The 27,731-nt window shown below is 38.0% G+C and overlaps 1 protein-coding gene across 3 annotated transcripts; it reads left to right on the top strand.

Annotated features, from left to right (window-relative positions):
• Positions 1 to 26,950, top strand: LOC137950571 (TOM1-like protein 5). Of its 3 annotated transcripts, none has more exons than XM_068797118.1 (10): positions 1 to 216; positions 1,263 to 1,429; positions 11,713 to 11,791; positions 17,953 to 18,051; positions 18,160 to 18,273; positions 19,602 to 19,768; positions 20,567 to 20,642; positions 20,738 to 20,823; positions 24,321 to 24,482; positions 26,006 to 26,950. In XM_068797118.1, the coding sequence occupies exons 2-10, from the start codon at positions 1,329 to 1,331 to the stop codon at positions 26,319 to 26,321; spliced, it is 1,200 nt and encodes a 399-aa protein (XP_068653219.1). In that variant the 5' UTR covers positions 1 to 216; positions 1,263 to 1,328; the 3' UTR covers positions 26,322 to 26,950. The 3 variants fall into 3 exon arrangements, with proteins under 3 accessions (XP_068653219.1, XP_068653220.1, XP_068653218.1); XM_068797119.1 differs by having other exon boundaries at positions 1 to 333; positions 19,602 to 19,759; XM_068797117.1 differs by having other exon boundaries at positions 1 to 333.
• The last annotated feature ends 781 nt before the right edge of the window (positions 26,951 to 27,731 follow it).

Raw genomic sequence — 27,731 nt, 5'->3', positions numbered from 1 at the left:
CCGGGAGTCGACCTTCCTTCCTAAGTACCGCAAAAGGCGCTCCAGCGTGGCGGGGAGACATCGGGAAACACTCTGTCCTGCAGCTGTTTCCTCCTTTCTTTATTTGCTTTTTCCTGCTCTCACTGTCTTCTTCGTGGCGGTCCGCGGCCTACCGATGCGATGGGCCTCTTCCTTCCTCTCTCCGGCTCTGAAAGCCGAAAGATAACCCTAGCTGAAGTATGAAATTGCATCAAAGCTCGATATTTTGGGATTTTTTTTCGTGTTAGTTAGAGGTGTTTGTTTCGAAGAGTGGAGATTCGGGCGACGCCTTGATTTTGAGCTCCGTATTCTCAGGTGCTTGATAGTTTCTGATTGCGATCTGCGGACTAGTGACCTTAGTTGTTATGCTCGTGTATTGTATGGAGTTGGTTTTTTCCAGGTTATGATGGAACAGTTTTTGAGTGTGGGCTTATGTGCTCGGATTTGAGTAGAGTATGTCCGATTGCTTTCCAACGTGGCTCCTGAGTTTGAATTTCGTAAATTTGTCGGAATTTGGTGAGATGTCAAATTTTCTTACTGGCATCGGGGTACCATGCGCGTGTACTTATTGTGACTTTTTTTTTTTTATGTTTATAGAACTGATACTGCTTATGTGTTTTAAAGTTTTGACAATCCTCGGTTTATGTGTTTGCATTCCATGATTTGCATACTGGATCTGCTGCCTGTGCTGATTTATCTTATTCATGATTCTCGAAACCGAAAATCTGTACCTTATCTGTTCAAGTTTCCTACTTCTATTAACAAGAAGTGCACTGTCAATTTGTTTGTGTATATACCTTATGGAAAAATTACCCGAATCCTTACAGTCTTACATTCTACTAATTAGCTCACTTAATGATGCAACTAGAATAACACTTGGAAATCACTTTTCGAGCTACATCATTTTAGGTGAAAGTTCTATATTAGTTGATGACACATTTCAAAATCCTGGGCTCCAGTTAATGTTTTTGAAGTTAAAATGATTTTCCTTCTTTTGAAATCATTTCTTGCACGAGCATTGTCTCTCTTGCCTCACTATTAATTTTTAGTGATATCTGGAGTGTTTATGTGTACTAATTTAGTGTCACTTTTGAGATCAGAATTCGTTGTAGCTTTCATTACCTTCTGCGGAATGCATATTAGGAAGCCAAATCTTAGGTCTTATGGATGCTTGATGTACTCCTTTAGTGATGATATAATTGAATTTCATAATTTCGTCTTATTTTATCGTGTTCTTGATACAGAAATAGTTTGCCTCCAGTGTATTTGGTGGTTCTCATCTACATTTAGGTGGTTCGGGGCTTCAAAAGATGGCATCAGAACTTGTAAACTTAGCAACTAGTGAGAAACTGAAGGAGATGGACTGGACAAGAAACATTGAAATTTGTGAATTGGTTGCTAGTGATCACAGGTATGTTCAGGATGTTTACTGCTTTTCTTGTTTTAATTCTCTCATTCGTGAATGAGATGTTTGCACAATTTGTCTTTTCCACCAACTGCTGGTTGGTGTATTAAAATTTATTTTTAGCTGGTTTCTTTTAAATATGTGCTCCAACTTGAGGAGGAACGTTTGTGAAGATTCTGCCTATTTTTTGTTACTTTTGTATGTGTTGTGATGCACCACTAACCATACCACCATTAGTACACAGACATGCACACAACCATTCCCATAGTCTAGGAATAAGTTTGTGTTTTGTCTCTTTTCCTTCTCTATATTCTTACCTTGTCTCTCTTATCTTTGTATGGAATCTTGATTTCCAATCTCCAATAGGATACCATTTTAAAGAAATTGTGCCCTCGGGCATTTTAGTCAAAGGGTATTCTGTGGTATATTTTACCCTCTCTTATAGGATGTTATATGAGTCATTGTGTATCTAGCTTAATGCTGCACTACTTACTTACTGTACCACCATTAGTATACACACACATGCACACCCCTTCCCATAATGTAGGTTTACTTTTTGTTTTCTTTTCTCCTTCTTTATGTTCTTACCTTGTCTCTCTTTCTTTTTTGTGCCAAAGTTTGATTTCCAATGTCAATAAGCAAACGTTCTGAAAAGCTCTGTTGGAAATTGTAGCTTTTGGGCATTTTAGTCATTTTATTTGAAGGGTATTTGTAGTACTTTCAGCCCCTCTCTCTCATAGAATGCTATATGAGTTGCTATGTATTTAGTTTATCCTATATTTATTAGGCTATACACTTTTTTTCAAGTAATTTGGAGAGAGAGGGGCATTTTTATCTTTTTGTTTTGTAATTTTCACACATGTAATTTAAAGGAGAGATTGCTTTTGGAATTCTTGTGCCATCTCTCTTTCTCCAACCTTCTTCTCCTTTTTCTTTCTGTAATATTTTCTCTTTCTTTCCTGTAATCTTTCTCTTTTACATGCTATCAAAATGGGGAGCAAGCGTTTGGTGAGGCTTTTCAAGAATTTTTAGCTCTCTCATTCTGCATCAACTATTCCTGTGAGCAAGATTAAATTTTTTTTGCTGTTCTAAGGAGTTTCTAGGTAGTTTTTGTTAGAAATTAGATGCCCAAATTTCAAACTAACGAGAGTAATAATAATAAATACGGAAGAAGGGAAAAACAAACACGAAATAAAGACAACAAGATTTATACAAGTTCACCTCAAGGTGAGACTACATCCTGTCTTCCGCCGTTGCAGTAATCAATTATGAAGATGAAATAGTTTATAAGAGAAATCGCATACTTATAGGTGTTTCTCTTTGACCTCTTGGGCTGCAACTCGAGACGCTCCTCGGATTAAGATGATAAAAACCCTAATAGTAGCGTCCCTCAATTATAAAGAGAAAATTAGGGCAACCGTGATACAAGAGTAAAATTCCCAAATTGCCCTTAATGAAACAACAATCAATATATTGAAGATTTTTTAGCTCTCTCAATCTGCCCCAACTATTCATGTGAGCAAGATTCAGTTTTTTCTGTTGTTCTAAGGAGGTTCAAGGTAGTTTTTGTTAGGAATTAGACGCCCTAATTCTAAACTAACGAGACCAATAATAATAAATGTGGAAGAAGGGAAAATCAAACACGAAATAAATACAACAAGATTTATACAGGTTCGCCTCAAGGTGAGACTACATCCTGTCTTCCATCGCTGCAGTAATCCACTATGAAGATGAAATAGTTAACAAGAGAAATCACACACTTACAGGTGTTTCTTTCTAACCTCTTGGGCTGCAACTTGAGATGCTCCTCGGATTAAAATGATAAAAACCCTAATAGTAGTGCCCCTCAATTATAAGAGAAAATTAGGGCAACTGTGATATAAGAGTAAAATTTCCAAACTACCCTTAATGAAACAATAGTCAATATATTGTGGATTGGACGGGGGCTCCGCCCTCGCATTCCCGGGAGAGGGGCTTCCTACCCCCATTCCAACCCCCACGACGACCTGACCGCGCATGTCGATCCGCGACCAACTCAGCGTAGGGCGTTAATTAGGTGCCACAACTTAACAGTTTTTTCTTATTGAATCACGACCAATCAGTTGCCTGTCTAAGGTGGATAAGTCATCCATGTATGACTCTTAGGGGCCCTTGTTGGGTTAAATTAAGCTTGTGAAGGGTGAGCTGTACAGGTCTCCGAATCTCTGTTTTACAGACAAGATGCAGCTATTTTACTGCTTTTGGATGAAACTTGCTTTTGGATTCTGTTTCATGCAGCATGGAAGAGTTATATGTTTGGTTAGGTGAATTGTGTCTTAGATTAATACTGAAATTATATTTGAAAGTCGCATGTCTGTTGTGTGTAAGCTTGGATGTGAGGGGGTGTGTTGAGTGGGAAAAAGTACCACATTGAGAAGTGTTAAGAAAAATGATTGGGTTATAAGGTTGCGTAATAGGCTTTCTAAGTGGCTAGTGATTTTGGGATATAATTGGGTTCAACGCAACAAAGGATGAAGTTATATTCATGTTCTGGCCACCAGCAATACACTGGATGGTAAGGACTAGCTATTGTGGTCTTGGGCTGTTAAGATATACTTTGAAGAATCATCTCATATGAGGTGACTCCTTATATCTTCCTACTGGATTCAAAAAGAAAAAAATGCATTAATTATAATATTATTCTTAAACAACATGGAGACTAATGAAGCACTCTTTTGGACAACTGAAAAATGCATTAATTATAATGTTGGTCTTAAACAACATGGAGCCTAATCAAGTACTCTTTTGTAGAACTGCTAAGGGCATTTGAGACACACTCAAGAAGAGGTTTCCACAGGACATGGAATCTATCAAGAATTTATGACCTATATGATAATTTTTTTGCTTGCTAGCAAGGGAACATGTCTCCTTACAAGTTCATCCGAGAAATGGCTGCAATTTCTGTCTACCATCCATTTACTAAAGATGTAAAATAAATTTGAAGATAGCTAGAAACATAGCTTTTTTTTTGCTTGCCTTGGCGACTTGAGTTTGAGGCCATTAGTACTCAAGTGCTGGTTGGTACTGAGGAGCTCTTGGTTGAGGACACTTGTGCTTGGTGATGTGATTTTTATTGTGAAAGTTAGATTTGATGTTGTGAGGGGGTCATTTGCGCCATCCTTTCCATCTCTTTATCTTTTATTTTGTATGTCCCAAAATTTCCCATTTGTCTGATTCTTGTTAGCTAACTAGCTAAGTGTTTTTACTGTTTTATGACCTTATTTCCCACCTTTTCTGTCTTTTAGAATCTCAAGACAAAGATGACGATTAGTTCTGGGTGTGAGTGCAATAGCCTTTTTCTATTTGAAAGATGTTGCTGAATAGAATCACAAGAGATTGCAATTCAGCCTTTCCGTATGAGTGTTTGTTAGCCCAAGATTTTATACCATGTAATCCCTCTAGTTCTAGTGATAACGAAATGATAGCTTGAAAAATGGTTTAATTGAGTGCATTCAGCACAATCCTTCTGGTAGTAGCTTTGGATCTTTGGCTGGACAACAGAGCAAAACAACCAAATTTTTTAATGCTGATGAAAGACCTCTATACCCCCAAGTTGAAGAATTGTATTGCTGAGAAGAAACCTAGTCTAAGTGGAAGAGGACCTTTGAAGATCAAGTTGTGTTTATAGTTTTGTTTTATGTTAAGGTTTGGCTTCTCATTCCAAGACATAGCGAGCTAGAACCTTTAAGTTTGTGGAACAACCTTTTTGGAGCACTTAGATTATTGTTGTTTACAATAACTAAATTAACTCTAGACCCACGAAAGCAAGTTTTGTGGATATTTAAAATCATGAAGTTGCTTGTTGGCAGGGGCACAATTGATTCTACCTGAAGCAAAATGGAGCAATAGCTCTTGAGTTTGAAGTGGAGTAGACTCTAGTTGGCAGAGTTGACTTTTTTATTTAGTTTGCTCTGTTTAGAGTAGAGTCAACTCTTGGTTTAATTAGAGTTGGCTCTACCTTCCTGCCAAACTGGCTTTACTCACTGTTTCATGTAGAGTTCACTCTAGTTTTACCTAGTGTTGACTCTAGTTGTCGACCCCTAATATCTTTTTATAGCTTAAAACATGTACAAGGACAATAATGCCCTTACTCAAACCCTTTTTAACTCCTATATTACACCTCCTAATTACATAAAACTTGAATTACATGAACTAACAAACATACTGAATAAGATAAGACTATTCCTAGGAGGTGCAGATAGTGAGAAATTACCAAACTACCTTTCTAAAATATTTTCCAACATTCCCCCTCAAGCTGGAGCATAAATATCCATGAGCTCCGGCTTGTTACAAAAGTTCCCAAATTGCTTTTTTTTCCTAGTTCCTTGGTGAACATATCAACAATCTGGTCATTGAACCGAATATAGGTTGTGGCCACTTCCTTCTTTATAACTGCATCTTTGAGAAAGTAACATTCCACTTCTATGTACGCTTTTTTTTTTTTTTTTTTTTGTGAAAAGTTGGGTTTTTAGCAATGAAAATAGTTGTTTGATTATCACAGTACATAGTCATAGGCCCATTGTTCTGTAGATTCAATTACCGTACAAATGATCTCACCCACATCAGTTCATTGACTGTATGAGCCATACCTATATACTTAGCTTCGGCATTGGAGCGGGCCGCCACATTTTGTTTCTTAATTCTCCAACTTATGAGGTTTCCACCCAAGAACACAATGTTGATTTTGTGTTCAATTTAGACCCAACATAGTCAACATCTGAGTATGCTTTATCTTAAGATGATCATGAGGCTTAAAGAATAACCTTTTTCAAGAGAACCCTTTAGATATGTTAGTATTCTCTAAGCGGCTTCAAGATGTACTTTCCATGGCCGATCCATGAATCGGTTGACCACTCTAACTGAGAATGATATGTTAGGACGGGTAACTCTAGCATAGATTAGTTATCCTACTAACCGGCGATAAACAATCTTATCTTTAAGTTCATCAACCTATCCTCTCTATAAGGATCATGACCCACATCCATAGGAGTCCCTACTGGTTTCACTCCTAATAGATTATTCTCCTGTAACATATCAGTGAAATATTTTTTTGAGTGAGTACAAGTCCTGCTTTGCTTTGGTCTACTTCTATGCCAAGAAAATACTTCAGGGGAGCCAAGTCTTTCATTTGAAAATGTTGTGAGAGATAGAACTTTACTTCTTCAATTCCTTTCAATCACTTTTAGACAGAATAATATTGTCCACATACACTAGCAGGACAACAACCCCAGATGATCTCTTCATTATAAACAAAGAACGGTCTTCGAGAGAATTCATAGGACATAACCATCTTGTTGAATTTCTCAAACCACACCCTCAAACTCCGTTTAAGTCCATAGATTGCCTTTATGAGTGCATACTTTCCAAACTCCCCTTGAGCAACAGACTCAGGAGGTTGCTCCATATACACCTCATCGAGGTCGCCATACAAAAAGGTATTCTTGATATCAAGTTGAAATAACGGCCATTCTTAGTTAACTGTAATAGAGGCAAGAATGTGTACAAAAGACAGATGAGCGAAAGGTGAGAAGGTCTAAAAAATATTCACTCCACATGTCTTTGGCTATTAGTGGTGTCTTATATCGTTCAGTAGAACCATCGGCCTTGTATTTGATAGTGTAATCCAGACGATACCCAACAACAATAGCTTTGGAGGACAAGTCGCATAACACCCATGTGCCTCTATCACATAATACCTCCATTTTAGCATCCATAGCTGCTTTCCATTGAGGTGATGATAGAACCTCTTGTATAGAAAAAGGAACAATACATGATGACAAAGACAAGGCAAACTTTTTGTATTGATGAGAAGAAATCAAATGAGATAAAATTGAACAATGGATGTCTAGTGGATTTATGAACATCTTTTCGAAGGGCATTAGGAAGGTCCGAGTCACTTACCTCAAATTAGCAGACGAAAAGGATTTTGGGTTCAGGGAGAGAATTTATCTGTAGGAACTGTTGGTGAGTGAAGGACTGTCCTCTACAGAATTTGGTGCAACAAATTCCACATTTGGAGGGAGAGGAGTATCTCTAACATCAGTAGAGAAGATGGGAAAATTTTCAAAGAATGTCGCATCAGTGGATGCAAAGGTTTTCCTCGTGGAAGGACAAAAACACTTGTATCCCTTCTTTGTAAGAGAGTATCCGAGGAAGACTCATTTCACGATATGGGGAGATAATTTATCTGTGGTTGAACCAAAAACATGTGCAAAACATACATACCTAAACAATCCTGGGGTCAAGTTATGTATGGAAATTGATGATGTAAGCATCTGGGTGGGAATTTTTCCTCCAAGGACAGAAGAAGGCGTTCTCTCGATAAGTAGCACAATCAAAATTGCATCATGCCAATACTATTAGGGAACATTCATATGAAGGAGCATAATAAAAACAACTTCCAACAAGTGGCAGTTTTTACGTGCAGCTATCCCATTTTGTTGAAGAGAGAATTTTCATTGGTAGAATTGATAAAGTATTGTAGAATCTAGTTCTTGAAAAGTTTCAACTAAGCCTTTAACTTGAAAAGGGAACATGATTTCAAAGTCGGTAGATTGATCATGTTCTAGTCTTGCTTATCCTGTATTCTTGCCTATTACGTATCCTTCTTCACTGCCCAACCAATGTTGGCAGCTATATCAAAAAAATTATGAGAAAATTCCTCCAAAATGGGTACTTGAGTTGCATAGGTTTCCTTTGTCAGAGAGAAGATGGGTGAGCTTGATGCATTATGGCATCTCGTAGGTGGCTAGCTCAGATGTCTATCGATGGTTTGGAGATACATCCACAAGAACTTCAACCATTTCTCCTTAACTGCATTTAGTTTTGGTCTGACCTTTGACTTCTAAATGCTCCTAAAGATCCAGTACTCTCACTTTTACAGGTTGGCCAGCAATCCAGATGCCCTCCTATCCAGCTTTCTTGTGAATGGTTCTTTTCAAGGTGTTAATTAGAGTATGCACTTCCGTTGTGAGTTCGATGTTTTGGAGGCTGTCAAAGTCAGCAACTTAATTTTCCAGCTGGACCAATTGTAATCAGTTCTCAAACGAACAAGTTGATTTGGTGCCTTTCAACTGATGGGAAGTTCATTGTTTCATCATGTTATGGGTTGTTAGCGCCTAATGACTCATCTTCTTGCATAGCAGCCATAACCTGGTCTCTTTCTTGACCTCCAAAACTAAATTATTCATGTAGAGCACATCGCATGGAAAAGTCCTTACAAGTGACAATCTGGTCTTACGAGGAACTTACATTCCCAGCTCTTCATGTTTATTGTGCAGCCTCATTGAGGTGGTAATTGATCATCTTCTCCATCGCTGTTTCTCTTGGCAAATCTGGTGCAACTTCTTCAGCTTGTTAAGGATGCCTTTGTGCTTACTGAATTCCCTTGATGCATTAACCTCTCTTTGTGCCGGTTTGCTTCTTCTTTTGCTGGTAAACAATGCTTAAAGCTTGTATGACCTTCATTCCTTGGGTGTTTGGAATGATACGAATTGACAATTTTTCTAGCAAATTTCTTCCCCCTATTAGATAGTTGCTTAGAAGATCTTCTATCATTACCTTGCATTTGTTTGTGGAAATTCCGAGTGTGTTGTTTGGTTTGCTCTTGCATGTCTGGCCTTCCTAGATGGTTATGTGGAAGCCCCCGAAGACCATTGAACTCAATTTTGATGGCTCTTCCATGGGCAGTCCTAGTCCTTCGGGATTTGGACGAGTTTCTAGGAACCCTTTCGGTGATATTTTGGCTTCCTTTGCTGGGGCCCTTGGTTCCACTTCAGCCAAGTTGCAAGCCGTTAGGCATGACTTCAATCATGATAGATTTCATGGGAGTCTCCATGTGGAAGGTGATTCCAACTGTGTTATTAGTTGGTGCATGGGGAAAAAGTCATTGTTTTTTTGAAATTCAAGATCTGTCCAACATCGACTAATAATGTTATTGATTCTCTTGATAAAGAGGGGGTTTCCCTCCAATCCCTTATTATAAGGGATCACCTGTTCTAATGTATTTTGCTTTGCCTTCGGGCTTAATGAAATCACTCTTTTTCTTAAAAAAAAAACAATGAAAAAGAAAAAGAAAGGTACACTCGTAGTTGGGTAGCTTTACTATGATTTGAATATGGATAACATTATCTTTTCCATATCCATTTATAAATACATGGGCAAAGCGAAATATTGATAATCAAGGTGAAATTGCCACTCCTATTTGCAAAGTAAGCCTTGTTGTTTCCATGGTCGAATCAAACTATGGATGAGGAGATGAGTGCTTGGATGTCCAGGCAAATGTGGGTATGAAACCCATAAGATGTTTGAGAAGAAGAGAGTAAGTGAAGTAGGAGAAGGGAAGAAATTGTGTCAACAATGCAAGTCTCATGAGGGTCTAATTTGACTCCTAATCCTTTTATTAGCTAACAAGTTTATTACTTTGTCATGACCATTATCCATCTTCCCTTACTAGTCATATACGACCTATAATAAAAAAAAAGCATAAAATGTGAAACTCTACCAACTTAAGACATAAAGTAAACTATGAGGGACAAAAAATTACTGAAATGGAAAATGACTAAAATACCTTCAGAATTGTTAATAGTGGGCTTTATGTAACCACCTAGTTGGAGTAGTTGTGGTTGGGTGTACGCAAACTTTACCAACTTAAGGCATAAAGTAAACTAAGAGGGACAAAAAATTACTGAAATGGAAAATGACTAAAATACCTTCAGAATTGTTAATAGTGGGCTTTATGTAACCCCTCGATGGAGTAGTTTTGGTTGGGTGTAGACTAGTCTATATCATTAAATGCAATCTCGGAATTGTAAACAGGTATTGGGGAAGACTGGTAGTCCAAGGGGTACATATGGGGTTTTAAATATTTTGACACATTCTCCCAGGTAGCCTGACTAAGTTCTGTTAGTATTCTCACTTGTGTGCAACAAATAATGTGTTCCAATTGGATGTGGAAAATGCAATTTTTTTATTGAGATATTATAGATGATGTTTATATGGAGCATTTTTGGGGTATGTTCTGGGGGAGACTAGGACAGTTTGCGAGTTGAAGAAGGCTATATATTACCTTAAACAGAGTCTGGGTGCTCGATTTGAGAAAATTGACAAGGCAGTTACGTTATTTGCATTTTGGCACAGTCATTTGGATCACTCTGTGTGTACTTTAAGACAAGATAATGGAGTCGTGATCCTAATTGAAGATGGTGTGGCCATCTTGGGCAGTGATACTTAGTGGATTGAGGAAGTGAACAATCACCTTAAGGGACATGTTCAGACTAAAGATTTTATGATACTTTGAGATACTTTGTAGGGTAGCTGAACTTGGCTTTTGGGGAGCTTGTTTTAGCTATATTAATTTAATTTTTATGTACTTCAATCTTTCCATGAACCTCAAAAAGCATGCCATTTATTAAAATGAAGATAATTCAGTGAGCAGTTCCTAATAGAGAAGGGTTAGCTAGTGGAATTACTTTTGCCGGCATGCCTTGCATCCTAAACCGAGTAGTCTCTACATGGTGAACCCATAGTTTGGTCAAAACTAGAGTGCCAACAGTTTCCCTTGCAGATTTTGGGATTCACATGGGTTTGGAAATCAGTAGACTGCGACTTTTCATGCTTTCTGCATGACAGTTCTTTTGTAACTCTGAAGTTGAGGAGATTATTCATGGTTCATAGATGTTGTGTTAACAACATTTTGAAGAGCATATTTGGACTTCAATATATCACCAAGCTTTGAAATGGTTCTATTTTTTTGTAGAAGTTTATGTCACTTCTTTTTTGCTAAGCACCAACTGAGATATGATTTATTCGCTTTTTGTCTTGTTTATCTCTGCCATCTTTTCTTTGGCGTACTGCCTCATAGGAGTCTGTCTATTACAACTCCTAAATTGCTTGTGGTGGGTGGCTTTTGGTCATTCCTAAAGCTGGGTAGATGTGTTACTGCTTAAAATATAACTCTTATCTACTGCTTTATCATTCAGCTTGACCTAGTTCATTTTTCTGGTAAAATACTTGTCTTCTTCATATGTATGCATTTGTTGTACTCATTTCTTTTTCTTTTATCTATTTTCCTTAGACAAGTTGGCTAGCTTCTCAATTATTTTCTCAAAGTTCTTTTATACTCGTTATTGAAGATTTATCATACTCATGAGTGGCTCAATCGATGCCAATTTTTTTTTCGCAATAATCTATTCCTTATCGTTTTCCATCTATTATCACTTATTCAAAAGACTTGCTTTTTGAATTGTCAGGCAAGCTAGAGATGTCATCAAAGCAATAAAGAAACGGTTGGGGAGTAAAAATCTGAATTCTCAGCTTTTTGCTGTCATGGTAGGTGCTAGTTTTGATTTTATGTCCTTCTGTTTTTTTGAATGTTGAATATGCATGCACATACAACCCGTAACCCCTGGTGATTCTTGAACCTAAAACCTCACTCTGGAAACCTTCCCTCCCTCATGAGACTATTGGGCCAAAGGCCTTATTATTCCTTTTTATGTCCTCATTTTAAAATTATGATAGAATTCAGAATGTCTGAAGGGCACATAATTACAAATAAAGTAATAGGATTTATGAAAAATAGGTGATTTGGGGAGAAAATAGAAGAGAAAATGGATTTCTGAGAGAGACAGCTTTGTTGACTTGGAATCCGAGCCAGAAAGGCCCTTCCTGCTTCTTTATAATCAGGGTTTAAGTGAAATTTTACAATAGGACAAAAATGCCCTTCAATACTCAAAATTACATATCTCCATGTCTAAATTGAATGAAAGTTTAACTAGAGATAAAATAAGACATTCTCTATCTAATAGCTATACTATAAGAGAAAAATGTAATATTGAAAATATAAGAAATGACCAAAATACCCCTGAACTTGTATTTTAACAATTTATTTATCAAGTACACTACTTACAGAAGTATTTTTTTGTGTAGTATATTAAAAATTTAAATAAAATGAAGTTAATCTCATCTAACAAGGTTCATTAACCGAATCATGCAAAAGATATGGCTGAAGTTAGCCCTTGATCCATTACTATTACTGGAAAACAAACTATGAATCCAGACCTCCTCAGTCAGGATTAGCAAAATGAGTATGTAAAGAAGCAATCACAAATATTGGTCCAATGCGTGCTCATTGGCATTGCAAAGCATACTGTGGGGTTTGAAATTGTAAAAAAGCCTTGCCTGTGAAACTGATCTATTACGGATTGTGTCACCCAATGAAGAGGGCTGTAACTGATTTCAGTGAGTTTTTCAAGAAGAGGTAGAGAGGGACATTCAATTATATGAAGTTGTTTGGAAGATGCTACTGTGTACCAACCTTGATAGCCCAGAGAAGTTGGTTTTACCAAGCCAACTTGGGGATGATTGGCAACTGTCACATCATACTGATTAAATTCTTTGTTATAATCTTATTCGTGCTCGCAACAACTTGTGATGCTTAGAGGAATAATGGTGAGATCGGGATGTTGATTGAGGCATCCAACAAAGAATACAAAAAAAAAAAAAAAACATGCTAAGAACATTAATTTTGGATTTTAGAGCTGTACGAGATTAGGAAAATTGGCATTTTTGATTTTCAATCTCTCTGACCCTGGAAGTACTGCTATTATTCCGTCAAATTTGATATGTCCAACTTAACGAATTATGCTTGGAGAGGAAAGTACTAGTTTCTGTTCAAAATTTGTAACTGAAATGACAAAGAGGTTTAATTCTAGGATATGAAACCTAACCTCCTCAATGAAGGAGAGTAGTTACCTCTCAATTTTTTGTCCTATCTGAAATTAAAGAGAGGCATCTTCTCGCATAATGGATGATAGCTTCTCACGACAATAGCATAACTATGGCAAATAAATGGCTGACTACCAAAGGCAAACGAGTATGATACCCTTTTTTTGGAAATTAGTTTTGTGAAGTTGAGTCCAAAATGACTAGCCAACTTAGGAAGCCTTTTTTTCAACTAATAAACTCAACATCTTTTTACTCACAAATCCCTTAACACTCTCCCTCACGTGTATGCCCTCTTTTGTGGCTCTACATGTGAATAATTTGGGTGGAGGTCCACATATGCTCTGATACCATCTGAAGTTGGGTCCAAGGCCCATCTCAAAATGACTAGCCAACTTAGGAAGCATCTTTTCCAACTAATAAACTCAACATCTTTCTACTCATTAATCCATGTGGGATTATTCCTTAACAAGTTTTTTGTACTTTTTGGCATAATATAAGGGTAGTACATTCAAACTGTTCTTTTGAGCTTGGAAGCCACCCCCTTAATCTAACTGCTTCTTTTTTAGAACTTGTTTTCTCAAATTGTTCTTTTACCATTTCACGTATAGCAACTCTTTTCCTCATGAGGGTTTTGGTTCACATTTAGCTCCTTGACAGAACTTTGGGCTACATCTGATATGCTTCCCTGCAGGTGACATCCACAATGTACATATACATTTCTTCTAGAACTTGTGGGCATTGATTTCATCTTGACCATCAGCCCTAGGTTGAGAGTTGATCTAATATTTTGAGTTAGTTTTTATAAAGCCAAAATTCTATTTTTATCTAGACTTGCTTGTCAGAATTATATGGCGTAAAGTTACTTTTTTTAAAATTTTCCCAAGAAGGTGGTAATTTTATTTAAGAACTAAAATATGAAGGACTTAAAGAAGCCTGAATAGTCAAACAAGGCTGTACAGAGGGAAGACCTTACGAAGCATATTAATCAAATTAATGACAATAGCTAGCTGTGAATGGCCCAATTTTGTTAGATTATCCACCTCAGAAGTTGCAGATCTTAGGATTTCTGATGAAGTAATGTCTGGAGTAGTAGTTATATCCCTGATTTCTAGAAACTGCTGATCAAATCTTCAAGGATACTCCACTCCCTCCTTGGCCTTAGTTATTACAGACTTGGGATCCTTCGTGGCATGGAGAAATAAAATAACCTTGTACAGTCTGAACATAGTCAGCATTTACTGAATCAGCTTCACCAAGATCTATAGGAAGATAGGAGGGGTGATCTGGGGCTATCCCAAAACCTGCAGGCACTGGATTTTGTTTTCGGGGGTGGGGTGGCGGGTGGAGGGTGTGGTGATGGTGTTCAATCCATGAGGTTCTCAGGTCTGCACTGACCAAAAACAGCAAGTGATCTCAAGATTCTGCTTTTAAATACAACAGTTGATTCTTTCTGTTGCTTCATAGTGTTGAAATACCAAACTCTGTAATGAGGAAAGCTCTGTTGATTGCTTCGATTCTTCTTATCTACTAAAATGCTTGAGCTCTTTGGCATGGAACCTCCCTCCTGTTTCTGGAGTGACACATGAGATTATCACATGACTATTCATAGAAATCTTCACAGTTTGGCTGCACCCCTGTAAATGATACCTAGAGGAGCTGGTTTAATAGGTTAAGTTGGCTACTAGAAAAAGAAGCTTGCTTTTCCAAGACCAAATGTGTTTGTCAAATTTCTAAAACAGGTTCCTCAAAGATTTGGAGAATCAGTCAGCAAAACGGTGGGTAAAATTTTAGGCATTTGTGAAAATATTCTAGAATTAGTTCTTTAAAGATTTGGAGAATGTGTCTCAGAGAAAGAAAGCCACAGTAGGAAAGAAAAAGTGAAGGGTGGACTAGGAGCCTTGCAGATTGACATCCAAGGGTGATTAATATCTGACACATGATCTTTTATGGGATGCTGCAAGCAAGAGAATACTGGATCAGTTCACTGTTTGCCTGAAAATGATTTTATTGATGGAAGGGTGTCGAAAGAAGTGTTACAATGTGTAGAACGAAGTTTTTTGTATTTCTTTGATGGGCATACTTTTTGGAATTTAGCTTCAGTTCCATTTGTTTCTTGTAACCTCTTCGGTTTGTCTTCTATCCTGGGATCTGCACATTGATCATGGAAATAGATACATTCAGGGATGGATTGTCTATAAACTGGATAGGAGGATCTTAAGAATTAGACATTTAAACATTGTTTGGAATATTTGTTTTGGTATTTGAAGTCCTAGAGTTTATTGTTGTCTTCTGGGCTGTTTCACAGATCTAACACATTTCGTTCCTTGCAAGGGCTCTCAACAAATAATTCTTTGGAGGTGCTTTTCTCTCTTCTACTACTAGAATGTGTGTTTCAGCTGATGTGCAACTCCATGCATCCTTGCACTTTAAGGAAGCAGTAACAGACATCAAGAAATGATGGACCTCTGGTGAATGGAAAATTTCTGAAGCTATTGACATGCTTCTGAGTTTCCTTCTAGTCCATGGTACTATGCTAAAAAAATAATTCATGTTGTTATAGTAAAAGTGAGGGTTTTGTTTTATTTCATTTTTGAATGGGTGGAAGATTCTATCACTTACAATGTTTAGCAAAAATACAAAAGAGTGAAGGCCTAAGCTACAATGGGGATGAGTCTCCAACTAACAGTGAGGGCTGGTCTCTCCTTCCTCTGTTAGAACATCCGAGATATTATTCACAGCACCAAGTGTATGCTTCCTTGATACAACTGCATAAGTACATAAATCGGTTTTATAAAAATATAAAAAAAATTCCTCTGGGGGAGGGGGTGTCCTATTAACTTTCATTATGTAGAAATTCTACTTGTGTTGTCAGCTGAAGGCCTCATGAGCTGTTTGTGTAGTGATGCTATTGAGTAGTAACCAGAAGAGTCTAAGTGTTCATATTTTTTCATCTTTACCTCCATCTTTAAGGAACTAATTATCCAATTTTTGCAACAGGTTGACATTGTCAGTGATTTTATGGTCTTTTAGGGATAGCCTGAATTGATGATTCCAATCGGAACCTGAGGCCCCTTGGCCCTTAATCTCATTGATGTTAGCACCTTAGAGTCTTGAGATTCAGTATAGTCTAGGGAACTGGTTTGGACTGGAGTTTCTGCGGCATAGGTCAGTCCAGAAGTGGTCTTGAGTACCTGCTCTTTCATGATCTCTGATATATGATGTAAATTGAGTCGATTTTAATTATGACATTTCATTGGCTTGATGCTCTGTAGTGTGGAATGTCATGTGGAATCCAGCATTGTGCTTGCTAATCATATGTCTTCTCCATAGAGAAGATTTAGATACTTAAAACTGCTGCAGCCACTATGGTAGAAAAGCTTCATTCAGGAGCCTGAATCTCTTGATATTCCTGACCTCTTTTGCATTTGATCAACTTCCTCCCACTTGAGAGTAATGGATGGTGGTACCTCTTTGAAGCAACCCCCCTTGAAAACATTCCTCTAAAGAGATGGCAACCTGTCAGCCACACTCACACTGCCAGGGCAGGGGAAACAAAAGTAATTTGGAATGCCTGCCAGTGAGGACTTTACCAAGGTGGCCTTTTCATGAACGAACTGCTCTCCAATCTTTCAACCACCAGCTGCCAAAGAGATTCATTAGGTCTACTCCTGAAGGCAGGAGGACTGAGAAAACTTGAGGGCAAAGATGAAAGGCTACAGCCAAGAAATCTTGCGAAGCCTTCATTTGATTGATTGATATTCACTCCATGAATCCCAGATTTTGACCAGTTTATTTTTCTGTCCTAATATTAATTAACAGACGGAGAGCAAGACTTTCACATTTATTCCTCTAGGGAGTTACTACAGAAGCAGATTGTTGTCTGCAACTGAAACCCGCCTTTTTTGCAGTGTCACTTCAAAGAACGAGTTTGAGCTTCGCTTACAATGTTGAAATGCAAGGGGGATAGTGCAGCCAACTGTCTTAAGCCCCTCGAGTCCTTAAAGTACCTATTCTCTGTGCATTTCAGGTGGAGAAGAATTCTGGCTGTTAATCCAGCTCATCCACTACTGGCCAAAGCCTTTTTTTTGCCATTAAAAAGTCCAAGAAGCTCTGGTTCAGCTTGTTAAGTGCGTTTTCTGTGTATAATTTGATGAGAATTTCTGGTTTCACCAATTTCTTGTACACATCCACAAGCTCATATGCGAAGAATGCTGAATCTAGGATCTGCTTACCCTCAATTAAATCACTTTGAGAATCGCTAATAACCTTTAATGTGGCTGCACTTTTTTGAGTCTTCTAGCAAGGACCTTTCCCAACATCTTGTAAGGACTTGAGACCTGTGCTGATTGGTCAGTATCCATTTGGCAGTGCGGCCCCCTTCCTTGGAATTAAGGTTATAAAGTGAGACTTGTTTATAAATTTGCAGAAAAGATATATTCTAACATGCATTGGTGCTCTATGATGCTGTTGTTTAAGTTAAGGGGCTTGTTAGCCTAGAAGGGACTCATTTTTTGTCTCAAAGTTGTAATTTTGTGCCTTCTCTTTTGGAGGTTATTTGTCCAATAATGTAGCTGAAATTCAGAAATAGATGATGACTATTAGTAAGATCCACTGTAGGAATCACTCATATAGCCTTATTCTTCTTACAAGTGCATTGGGATCATGTAGTTTTTAATACAAGTGAATAGCTGGATAATGTGAATTTCTTTCATTTTATAGAACAAAATATGGCTTCTTCCACTGATTCACTTTTTTGAGTGCTGCAGTTATTAGAGATGTTGATGAACAATTGTGGGGACCATATTCACCAACAGGTGATTGAAACTGGTCTTCTCCCTATCCTTGTGAAGATAGTGAAGAAGAAGGTGAGTCTGATCCTAGAATAATCAAGTTTTATATGGAGCAATACGTGCTTGAGTTTTCGCTACATGCTTTACAACTCACAATAATTTGGTCTTTCTTCTGTTTTGCAGACTAATCTCCCTGTGCGGGAGAAAATATTTCTTCTCCTTGATGCAACACAGACATCCCTTGGTGGAGCTTCTGGAAAGTTTCCTCAGTATTATGCTGCATACTATGACTTGGTGGTGGGTATAATATTTACTTCTTTGCCCCTCAAATTTTCTCTTGATATGGTCTTAACATATGTTGTGTCATATGAATTTGAACTCGTGAAGACCTCAGCTTTTCTAACAAATCCATGTCCTGAATCTTACGTCACAGGTCCTTATAATATGTATACAATGGGATGAATCCATGCTCTCATTAAAGCATGAAAATCTCTAGATTGAAGCACTCGCACATGGTGGATGATCTTACTAATGAACTGAGCAGCTTTGATTTGATTTCACATCATGGGTCCTTAAAATATGTAAATTATGGTTCTGCTGCCATATCATATGCCTCTTGGCCTAAGGCATTCTAAAATCCTCAATATGGGTGTTTTGTCTCTTGAATATTGATGCAAGAACGCAATGACTCAACAGCTTGGAATTGTTTGATGAACAGTTACTCTCTGAAACAAGTGCCATGATTCTGATGCCAATGAATTTAATTAATTTTTGGATTGCATTAAACTACATTTCTCTTGGGATAAACTTTGTAGATGGATTTGTATAATTCTTGATTTGTGTTCAGAGTTGTGTCATTTCAAAAGCATGAAAATCTCTAGATTGAAGCACTTGCACATGGTGGATGATCCTACTAATGAACTGAGCAGCTTTGATTTGATTTCACATCATGGTCCTTAAAATATGTAAATTATGGTTCTGCTGCCATATCATATGCCTCTTGGTCTACAGGCATTCTAAAATCCCCAATTTGGGTGTTTTGTCTCTTAAATATTGATGCAAGAACACAATGATTCAATAGCTGGGAGTTGTTTGATGAACAATTACTCTCTGAAGCAAGTGCCATGATTCTGATGCCAATGAATTTAATTAATTTTTGGATTGCATTAAACTACATTTCTCTTGGGATAAACTTTGTGGATGGATTTGTATAATTCCTGATTAGTGTTCAGAGTTGTGTCATTTCAAAAGAAAAAGGCTCTTTTTTAAATGAGAAGCGATCTTCAATAACTTGTAGTGTTAATTTGAAAACTCTGCACTACCATGGCACATCAGGTGAATCTGAGGGAATCAAAGACGTTTGATCCCCTTTAGTAGCCTCTTGGCTCACTGTGAGGGCTGCTATATTATCTCTGATGTATTAGCTAAGGAGCGTGTCTCCTGCCACCCTCCACTGTGGTTGGTGACTGCTTCCTTATTGTAGTGTGAGGGGTTTGCTTCTCCTTCTGTTTGTTTCCTATAGTAATAAAAGCCATCCAGCATTTCAAAAAGAAAATTGTTGTTGTAAATTGTAATATGTTATCTTGACCAAGTTGTTGAAGTTCATGACGAGTGGTTCTACTCAGTGTGCCAGGGTACAATTTCCACAATGTCCTCCTGCCCAACCTGCAGACCAGTCATCTGAAGATGCTAATTTGAATAATTTGCCATCTGTGAGATCTGTGCCTCCAAAGCTTGATTCTGCGGTACAACAACCAGTTCCTCAGTCTGGGTCTGACTCAAGGTATAATAGGTAAATTGTCATTTTACTGTACGTGTCCCAAAAATCTTTCTTTGGAGTCCATGTTTTAAAGTTAAAAAGTATTTGAAAATATTTGTTTAGTTATAGTAAGGTTTTCTTTCACACCCATATAAGCATGCTTACCCTCCTCCACTTTTAAATAAAATCGAGGAAATTATAAGTGCCCCCTCCTAGTATCTTTCTGGCTGTCATCCTAAATTAAAATGTCAAAATGTCTGTGAAATAGTTATGATTTCTCTTCTGAGGCATGGCCTATGGGTGATGTGGTGCTGCTGTCTGATGTCTCACCTGCTCCATTGATGTTGAAATGGAGAGCCATCACTGGACTAGTGGCTCACCTTGAAATGATGAAATATCAAAACATGGAGAGCTGTTTTCAGGCGCAATTTCGTCTTTTCCCCAATCCAACTTAATTTAACCGTGTGATGGAGATGGTCAGGGCTGGCTATAACTTTTTCTATTTTTAAGGTCAGGTTGTCATTATGTTATTCTAAATGGCGTTTCTATAGAGATCTTGATTCTACAAAAAATTTAAAAGATCTCCTGCTTGTAAATAAGCTTGTTATTTGTGTGCCTTTTTCATTTAAGATTAAATCCAACTTTATGCAAAGAACGACTTTTGCTGAACAGAGTTTGTTGTGATCTGCTAGGAAACCAATTGTATTGGTTCAAGTTATAGCTGTTTCAACTTGCTTTGTTATCTAGAGAAAACTTGAAAACTAATTTAAGTATATACCTAATTCTCCTTGCAGTTATATTGTTTTCCCCTGTTGTCTGTTGTTTTTTTAGTATCATTCTCAAAGCTACTGCTGCTATGGACGTTTTAAGAGAAGTTCTGGATGCTATTGATCCTTTGCATCCTGAGGTATGTGTTGGTTGTCTGAGTTGAGCAATTGTGATTTGCTCATATTACCTAATTTTACGATATAAAACTAACATATGACATCAAACTTTTTGCAGGGAGCAACTGATGAGTTCACACTAGATCTCGTCGAACAATGTTCATTTCAAAAGCAAAGAGTAGTGCATCTTGTGATGGTCTGTAGGTGAGTCCTTGACTTTTGTTTTTTTTTCCTCTATAGATATATTCTGAAATACAGGCAACAAAGGTCGCATATGGGCTCTGTTAGAGGGATTATCATCATGTAAGGTTACAGGAGTTGTTTCACTGCTTTCTGGGGGAAGCAGTTCTTAACTCCTGAAGGGAACAGCTCCTTGCTGCTGTCTTTCAGAGCATTATTCAGGAGCTTGTTTGTGAAATACCTGGTGTGTATGAGTACCCACAAAAGTTGAAATGCTTAGGAGTCATTGAAATGCACAGGACTGGCACTCAAAGTGCTCAAAGTTTGAGCACAGTGCTGATATATGCAGGTCGTGACAATTATCTGGTTGCTAGTATAATTAGGTTGAAACTGGAATCTTTTGTCTTCTGGGATCAACGTTTCTTATCTAGTTCCGTTTACATTTCTTATTATTTGTTTGTCCTTGGAGAGAAGACTGTAGTGAATGTAGTTTGGATGACTCGAGTACAAAGAGATAAGAGTAAGAAAGGATATAAAATGCCCAGATTGCCAGATTTGGAGTACCTCAGAATGATTTAGGACATCATTGTTCATTCTTTAGGCATTAGGCGATTTATTGTTCTACCCTATAACCTAAGCACACTTCTTAACGCTTTTTTTTTTTTTTTTGAAAAAGATGTATATATATATATATATATATATATATATATATATAAAAAACAAGAAAATACAGAAATTACAAAGAGGGGAGCATCTCCTTGACAACCGGCGATTGTAGGGTAGCTCCATGTTTAGCAAGCGCATCGGCTGCCGAATTTGTGGATCTCGGAATGTGAGACCAAATACAAGATAAAAATAAATTAATTTCAATAATCTCCTAAAAAATGTCCCAATGGCGCCACGGGGGAGGGGATGCACGCTTGCACCATCTAGTGACCACCTTCGAGTCCCCTTCAATATGGAGGGGACCTGTGCACTTATCTCTGAAAACGCGGAACCCATTGAGGAGACCATGAAGCTCCGCAGACGTAGAGTCGGTGATTCCTAAAGGGCCATCATATGAGTAAAGTTGGTTGCCTAGGTGATCCGAAATAACCCCGCCGAATCCAGAAAGCCTGGGATTACCAAGAGAAGAACCATCAAAGTTCAACTTAAGGTAGCCAGGATCAGGAGAGATCCATTCATGTATAGTCTGGACATTTGTCATCGAGTGCATCTTAGCCAAATTAAACCAGTTCTCATGGATAGGGGTCCCCAAAAATGAGGAGAAAGACTTCTTCGTCAGGAGCCAAGAAGAAATATGCCCTACCACTCGATCCACCACCCGGTTCGCTAATTCGATTTTACCTTCAAACCTTCTACGATTGCTCTCATTCCATAGACCCCACGGTATGAAACTAGCACAAGCCGAGAGCATCATCTTTTCAAGACTAGGAAGGGACATACCAAGTAGCAACTTACTGAATGAGAGCAAATCGGCCGCCATACAGAATTGAATCCCCAACATGCTAAGTATGGATGTCCACACTTTCCATGAGAAGATGCATTGAAGCAGAATGTGACTTGTGGACTCAACTTCTATATTGCGAAGAGGACATAAGGGGTCTACTGAGGGGTGACCTCTTCTTCTAAGCACGTCTGCCGAGAGAATCTTGCCGTGACAAGCACTCTACATAAAGAATTTAATCTTAGGAGGAGCACATAGACGCCATACAAAAAAGATCTCATGATCCTGATGAGGAGCATTCCAGCCATTGGCGAAACTGAATGCAGTTGATACTGAGAAGATGCCTTTTTTCTCTGGCCACCAAACGAGCTTGTCTGCCACACTTCTTAACACTTATCAATGTGGGACTTTTGCCCCACTCAACACCCCCTCATGTATATGCTTATACAGATAATGGGCCTGAGATGTTGACAACACACGGAACACAATAAGCTTGCAACAAACCCAAAACTGAGTCATGGCTTTGTTAGGAATTAGATGCCCTAATTCCAAACTAACGAGAGCAATAATAATAATCACGGAAGAAAGGAAAAGCAAGCACGAGAACAAACAAGATTTATCCATGTTCGCCTCAAGGTGAGACTATGTTCTGTCTTCCACTGTTGCAGTAATCCACTCTAAAGATGAAATAGTTTACAAGAGAAATTGCTCACACTTATAGGTGGTTTTTTCTCTAACCTCTCTTGGCCGCAACTGATGCTCCTCGAATGTTCAAACCTTAATAGTGGCACCCCCAAATATAAAGAGAAAATTAAGATAACCGTTTTACTAAAGTAAAATTCCCAAACTGCCCTTAGTGAAACAATAGTTAATATATCAAGGACCGGGCGGGGGCTCCGCCCCCATAGCCCCTGGAGGGGGCTTCACTCCCCCTTACAACACCCACAGTGACCTTACTGTGAAGGTCATTTTGCGTACCAACTCAGCGTTGATTAGGCTCCACAACTTAACATGCTCATGTAAACATCTTGCTCTGATACCAATAATGGATTGCATCTAGTTCCGTCCCAAAGTGACTGGCTACTTAAGAGAGCTTATTGCCAAACTTTGTAACCTATCCACACTTCCTAACACTTATTAGTGTCGGACTTTCCCCACTCAATATTTTATTTATTTAATTTTTTGGAGAAAGGGCAGATTTCACTAAAAGCTCAAAGGCCAAAGAAATTACAAGGTATAGGAGAGGGGGTCCTTGACAATGAGAGATTGGAGGAATACCCACTCTCAAGAAAGAGATTCAGCCACAGATTTGGCTGATCTCAATACATGAATCAATCAATTCTCTTTCTATCAATAAAGTTTTTTCATTTACTTGAAAAAGGAAAACATGAATCAATCAATTACATCTGAAGCAAGGTCCATGGCTTTGAAATAAAGAGGTCGTAGCCTTGAAAGGGGGAGGGTATCCACTGGAGCACAAGTTATGATGACAAGAGTCTCTTTCAACCACGGGGCGGCTTTGAAACCTTTCTTTAAAGAGCTTGAGGCCTTGCACAAGGACTGAGAGTTCAGCAACCGCGGAGTCAGTCCACCCTGGGGGACCTGCAATGGAGAGGAGCACTTTGCCCGAACTCGAGCTTAAAACTCTCTCCCAGTTTATATCAACAAAGTTGCTAAATTGTCCTTAACTGATTCAGTTATTATTCTTTTACCAACATTCATCACTGTTCATACATCGTCTCTGATTTTTTTTTTCACATACTAATGTCTTGGTGTGTAAATTTGGTCCAATGATTAATCTGTAGGAATAGACAGTCATGCATTTAACAATGAAAAATTCAGTGGATACTTGTTCAATGTAAAATAGCAATGATTTGTTAAGGGATGTGGAGATTGTAGTAGTGGCTGCATCTTTACAATACTTGTTCATGTGGTCAAACTATTGAGTCTTGTGCTACAATATAATAATGGAAATAATGGTTTTGTAATCTATGCTCATCAAATCTCTTTATTAATGCTTATTTAGCTGACAGGAACTCTGTTCTTTCTACTCTGATGCTTCTTTCTAAACCAGGGATGAGAAAGTGGTTTCTCAGGCAATTGAACTAAATGACAAGCTTGACAAGTTACTTGCTAAACATGATGCACTTCTTTCGGTTCGTGCTACTTCTGACGCAATTTCTTTTAATCATGAAGAGGCTGAAGAGGAAGAGGAAAAGGACCAGCTTTTCAGGAGGTGAATTTTTCCTATTATGATTTGTGATTTTCTGTCCTACTATATTTCGTAAGAAAATAATAGAAAAATGTTGCTCCAATGGCTAGTCCTATGAGAGTTGATGAACTTTCCATTTCAGTTAGGTTGTGAATGCTATCCTAGTTGTAGTTTTGAGATTTCTAAGGCAGCTCTGGTACTGACATTCTCAATATATAGTGTTAACTAAAAACAAAGAAATGTGAGAATTTGGTTTTATAAATCAATTACCGACTGGGTTGTGAAATGATCATGGTTGTAGGCTTGAAGTCTATACAAAAAAGACTTGCTCTTAGTGGAGTTTCTATGTGGGTCTCAAGGTTCGGTCAAGTAATTGTTCTTGTTCTTGATTACATGTATAAATAGGCTGGCTAATGATGTACAGCATTGGCCAAAAATTGGGTCTTTTTTTCCTCTCTTACCTTTACTTATATTTGTTCTTGAATTACATGGATAAGTAGGCTGACCTATGATTTTCTGTTGCACAGCCAGCAGTTGGGGCCTTTTTACTCTCTTATCTACATTAGTCCACCTGTCCCTATTGTTAGACTGGGCAAACTCTCAGCTCTGTTCTCATTAATTACATGATGAGCTTCCTAGTTTGAAATAAAACCTCGTACTTACTGGCTTATGGACAAGGTAGAAGATACTTAGGTTGTTGAAGTTTCCAAAATACAAAGGGTTACGAGTCTTTTACAGAGAAAAAAAGTCATCTGAATGATTAAGCAGTGCCTACTGACATAACAATTTTCATAGAGACTTTTTTTTTTTTTTTGAAATAGTGCTCTCCATAGAGACTTCTTAAGACTGAATTTTCACTTCACGCTCAGCAGGGTCTCAAAGGCTTCATGTCTTAGTGTTGTAAGAACTGGAGTTTGACTATGGTCTGGTTTAGTTTTGGCCAAAACTGGCTGATCTGGACATGTGGACCAGTTCGACCAGAAAACTGGCCAACCGAACTGATTCAGTTCATTATGTGGTGTCATTTACTTTTTAAAATTTAAATGGTTATAGTGGAAGGAGTAGAATTTGAGCTTTTCCCTTCAAGAAGGATGAAGTCTCTTTTTTTTTTTTTTATATTTGAAATAGTGCTGGAAGGATGAAATCTCTTACCACCGCACTTATGTGATGACTTGGAGAAGTAGTTGTTTTTTCAATTGGAAAGCTTATAAATCAATCATTATTCAGTTATCTGAGGCCTATTATGATGTTATTGTTTCAGCTGGTAACAGAACCTGGTCAGGTTAAACCTGATCTGAGCATGCTATTGATCTGAATACAGTTATTACAATAATAATGATTTATTTTCAGCATATTTGTGAGATAGGAATAGTTCTTGCATGTACACTTTGAAGTGTTTAAAAGGCATGTGGTGTAATGGACTTCCGTTTTATGTATGATCTCGTTGGCAGATGCTATTAACCTGCCTTCAGCTCAAGGTTTTTTATATTTATCTTGTTCCTTATTATTATTGATTTTTTCTCCTTGCTTGTGCCAAAATTTCTCAGATTGCGGAAAGGGAAAGCCTGTATCCAAGAGCAACCAGAGACCTTACCAAATTTGTATGGAACCATTCAGGGTGAAAGACTGCACCGGCCTCTCATACGCCCTCTTTCTATAGAGCCACCATCAGAATCTAATAAGCCAATCTCTCAGTCAGCTGTTGCAATTCCTCCACCTCCTGCTAAACATGTAGAAAGGGAGAAATTCTTCAAGGAGAAGCAGGCAGATGGTACTGCTTTGGCAGGTCACTTCAGGGGCCTCTCATTGCATAGCCTCAATGGAAGTAGTTCACGGAGTGGAAGCATTGATTTTAGTGACTGAATCGAGGCTAGGTAACTTCTTACTGTTTTGTCATTGACACATCATTTTGAGGTAAGTGGAGATTCGAATGTGCCTTAGATAAAAGCTTGGTATTGATCGATTCTCAGTTAGAAACAAGTGAATTGGCCTGCGGCAGCTCTTTGGCTAGATCTGGAAGAGCTTAGCTTTCAGAACAAATTCACGTGTATGTGATTGTGTGGGTAGTTGGGAGATGTAGAACACATGGATAGACTAGGATGTCTTTAAAACTTGTATAGGGTACTGTGACAGTAAATGGACTAGGTGGGATTTATTTTTGATGCGTGGGGGTGGAATGCTCATTTTAGCAGAGAATATGATCTGGTCAGTCATGAAGCTATATTGCAAATAAACTGAAAATTTCTTTGCCAACTTCCGAGTTGTGCGGAATGGTAATGGATCTGTGTCATCTGAAGAGTCGGTATATGTGGCTAGAGCCTGAGCCGTGTACGGAAAAAAAGAGTTACATTTTTCTCTCCGTTGAGAGAGAGTTATTTGTTCTCGGATGTATTTATGCTTTCCTGATGATTGTTTCTTTTATCATATCTATTTATGTAATGATAACGAATTTGTAGAACATTCCTATATTATTTAATTTTTAGTTGCATTTACCCAAGGGTACGTCATTTGTTCGTGTGACTTGTATTTTGATGACCATGTGCATACTCTTATTGCCCGTGGTCCCAAATCTGAAACTTGTAATAGAAATGCTATGCTCGTTTATATTGTGAGCAATTTCCAGTCTGAAACGGATTTTATGATGGCCTTCTATTCAGAAGTCAGAACGTGTCCAGTTTAATCGATAATTGGGCATAAGTCAATCGATTGCTGTAAGAGCATAGGAATTCATAGGAGTTTCTTTGGATCAAGAAGGGATGCATGTTGATATATTATCGAAATGGTTAACTCCGTCCATAAACCTTTTTACATAAGAATTCCACCTATTGCATCGATTGCTATGAATTTGTTGCAAATTCAATTTTATCGGTTAGTATAGCCCTTTGGGAGTAGTTATAGCATTAAGTCTAGTTCTGTTGAAGTTCTGCTGTCAGAATTTTATTGACGGCAACACTTCACAGGAAAAACCTTACATTAGGAGGCCCTGAGAAGTATCCGAACCTTTTAAGATGGTCATAGGTAGAGGAGAGATAGAGAGATTATCCAAATAAGTTTATTTTTTAATGGTTCCTAAATCTCATCTCTCCTAGGTCCTAATAAGGCCGTTGACTTTGAAGATACTATTCTTGTTCATAGCCCCATACCGAACTCGAAGTCCCCACTTGAGTGATTTCTCTGTTGTTGCTATATCTGTATAGATTAATTGCAAATGAGGTTTTGAGTTTCAAAGCATGAGCATGGGTCGTCGACTAATCTATCAAGTTTATTTAGAGA

This window comes from Aristolochia californica, unplaced genomic scaffold (genome assembly GCF_029961685.1).
Source record: "Aristolochia californica isolate CCGP_79_NKW_82.1479 unplaced genomic scaffold, dmAriCali1.0.hap1 SCAF_14, whole genome shotgun sequence".
NCBI classification, from domain to species: Eukaryota; Viridiplantae; Streptophyta; class Magnoliopsida; order Piperales; family Aristolochiaceae; genus Aristolochia; species Aristolochia californica.
The sequence above is the reverse complement of the archived record's forward strand: the minus strand, read 5'-3'. Positions and strand labels throughout refer to the sequence as shown.

Excerpts from the sequence above, each read along its gene's own strand:
- LOC137950571 (XM_068797118.1), top strand. The coding sequence starts at position 1,329 with ATGGCATCAGAACTTGTAAACTTAGCAACTAGTGAGAAACTGAAGGAG. Across the intron at positions 20,643-20,737 it reads TTGATCCTTTGCATCCTGAG|GGAGCAACTGATGAGTTCAC; the intron begins GTATGTGTTGGT and ends AACTTTTTGCAG. Across the intron at positions 24,483-26,005 it reads AAGGACCAGCTTTTCAGGAG|ATTGCGGAAAGGGAAAGCCT; the intron begins GTGAATTTTTCC and ends AAAATTTCTCAG.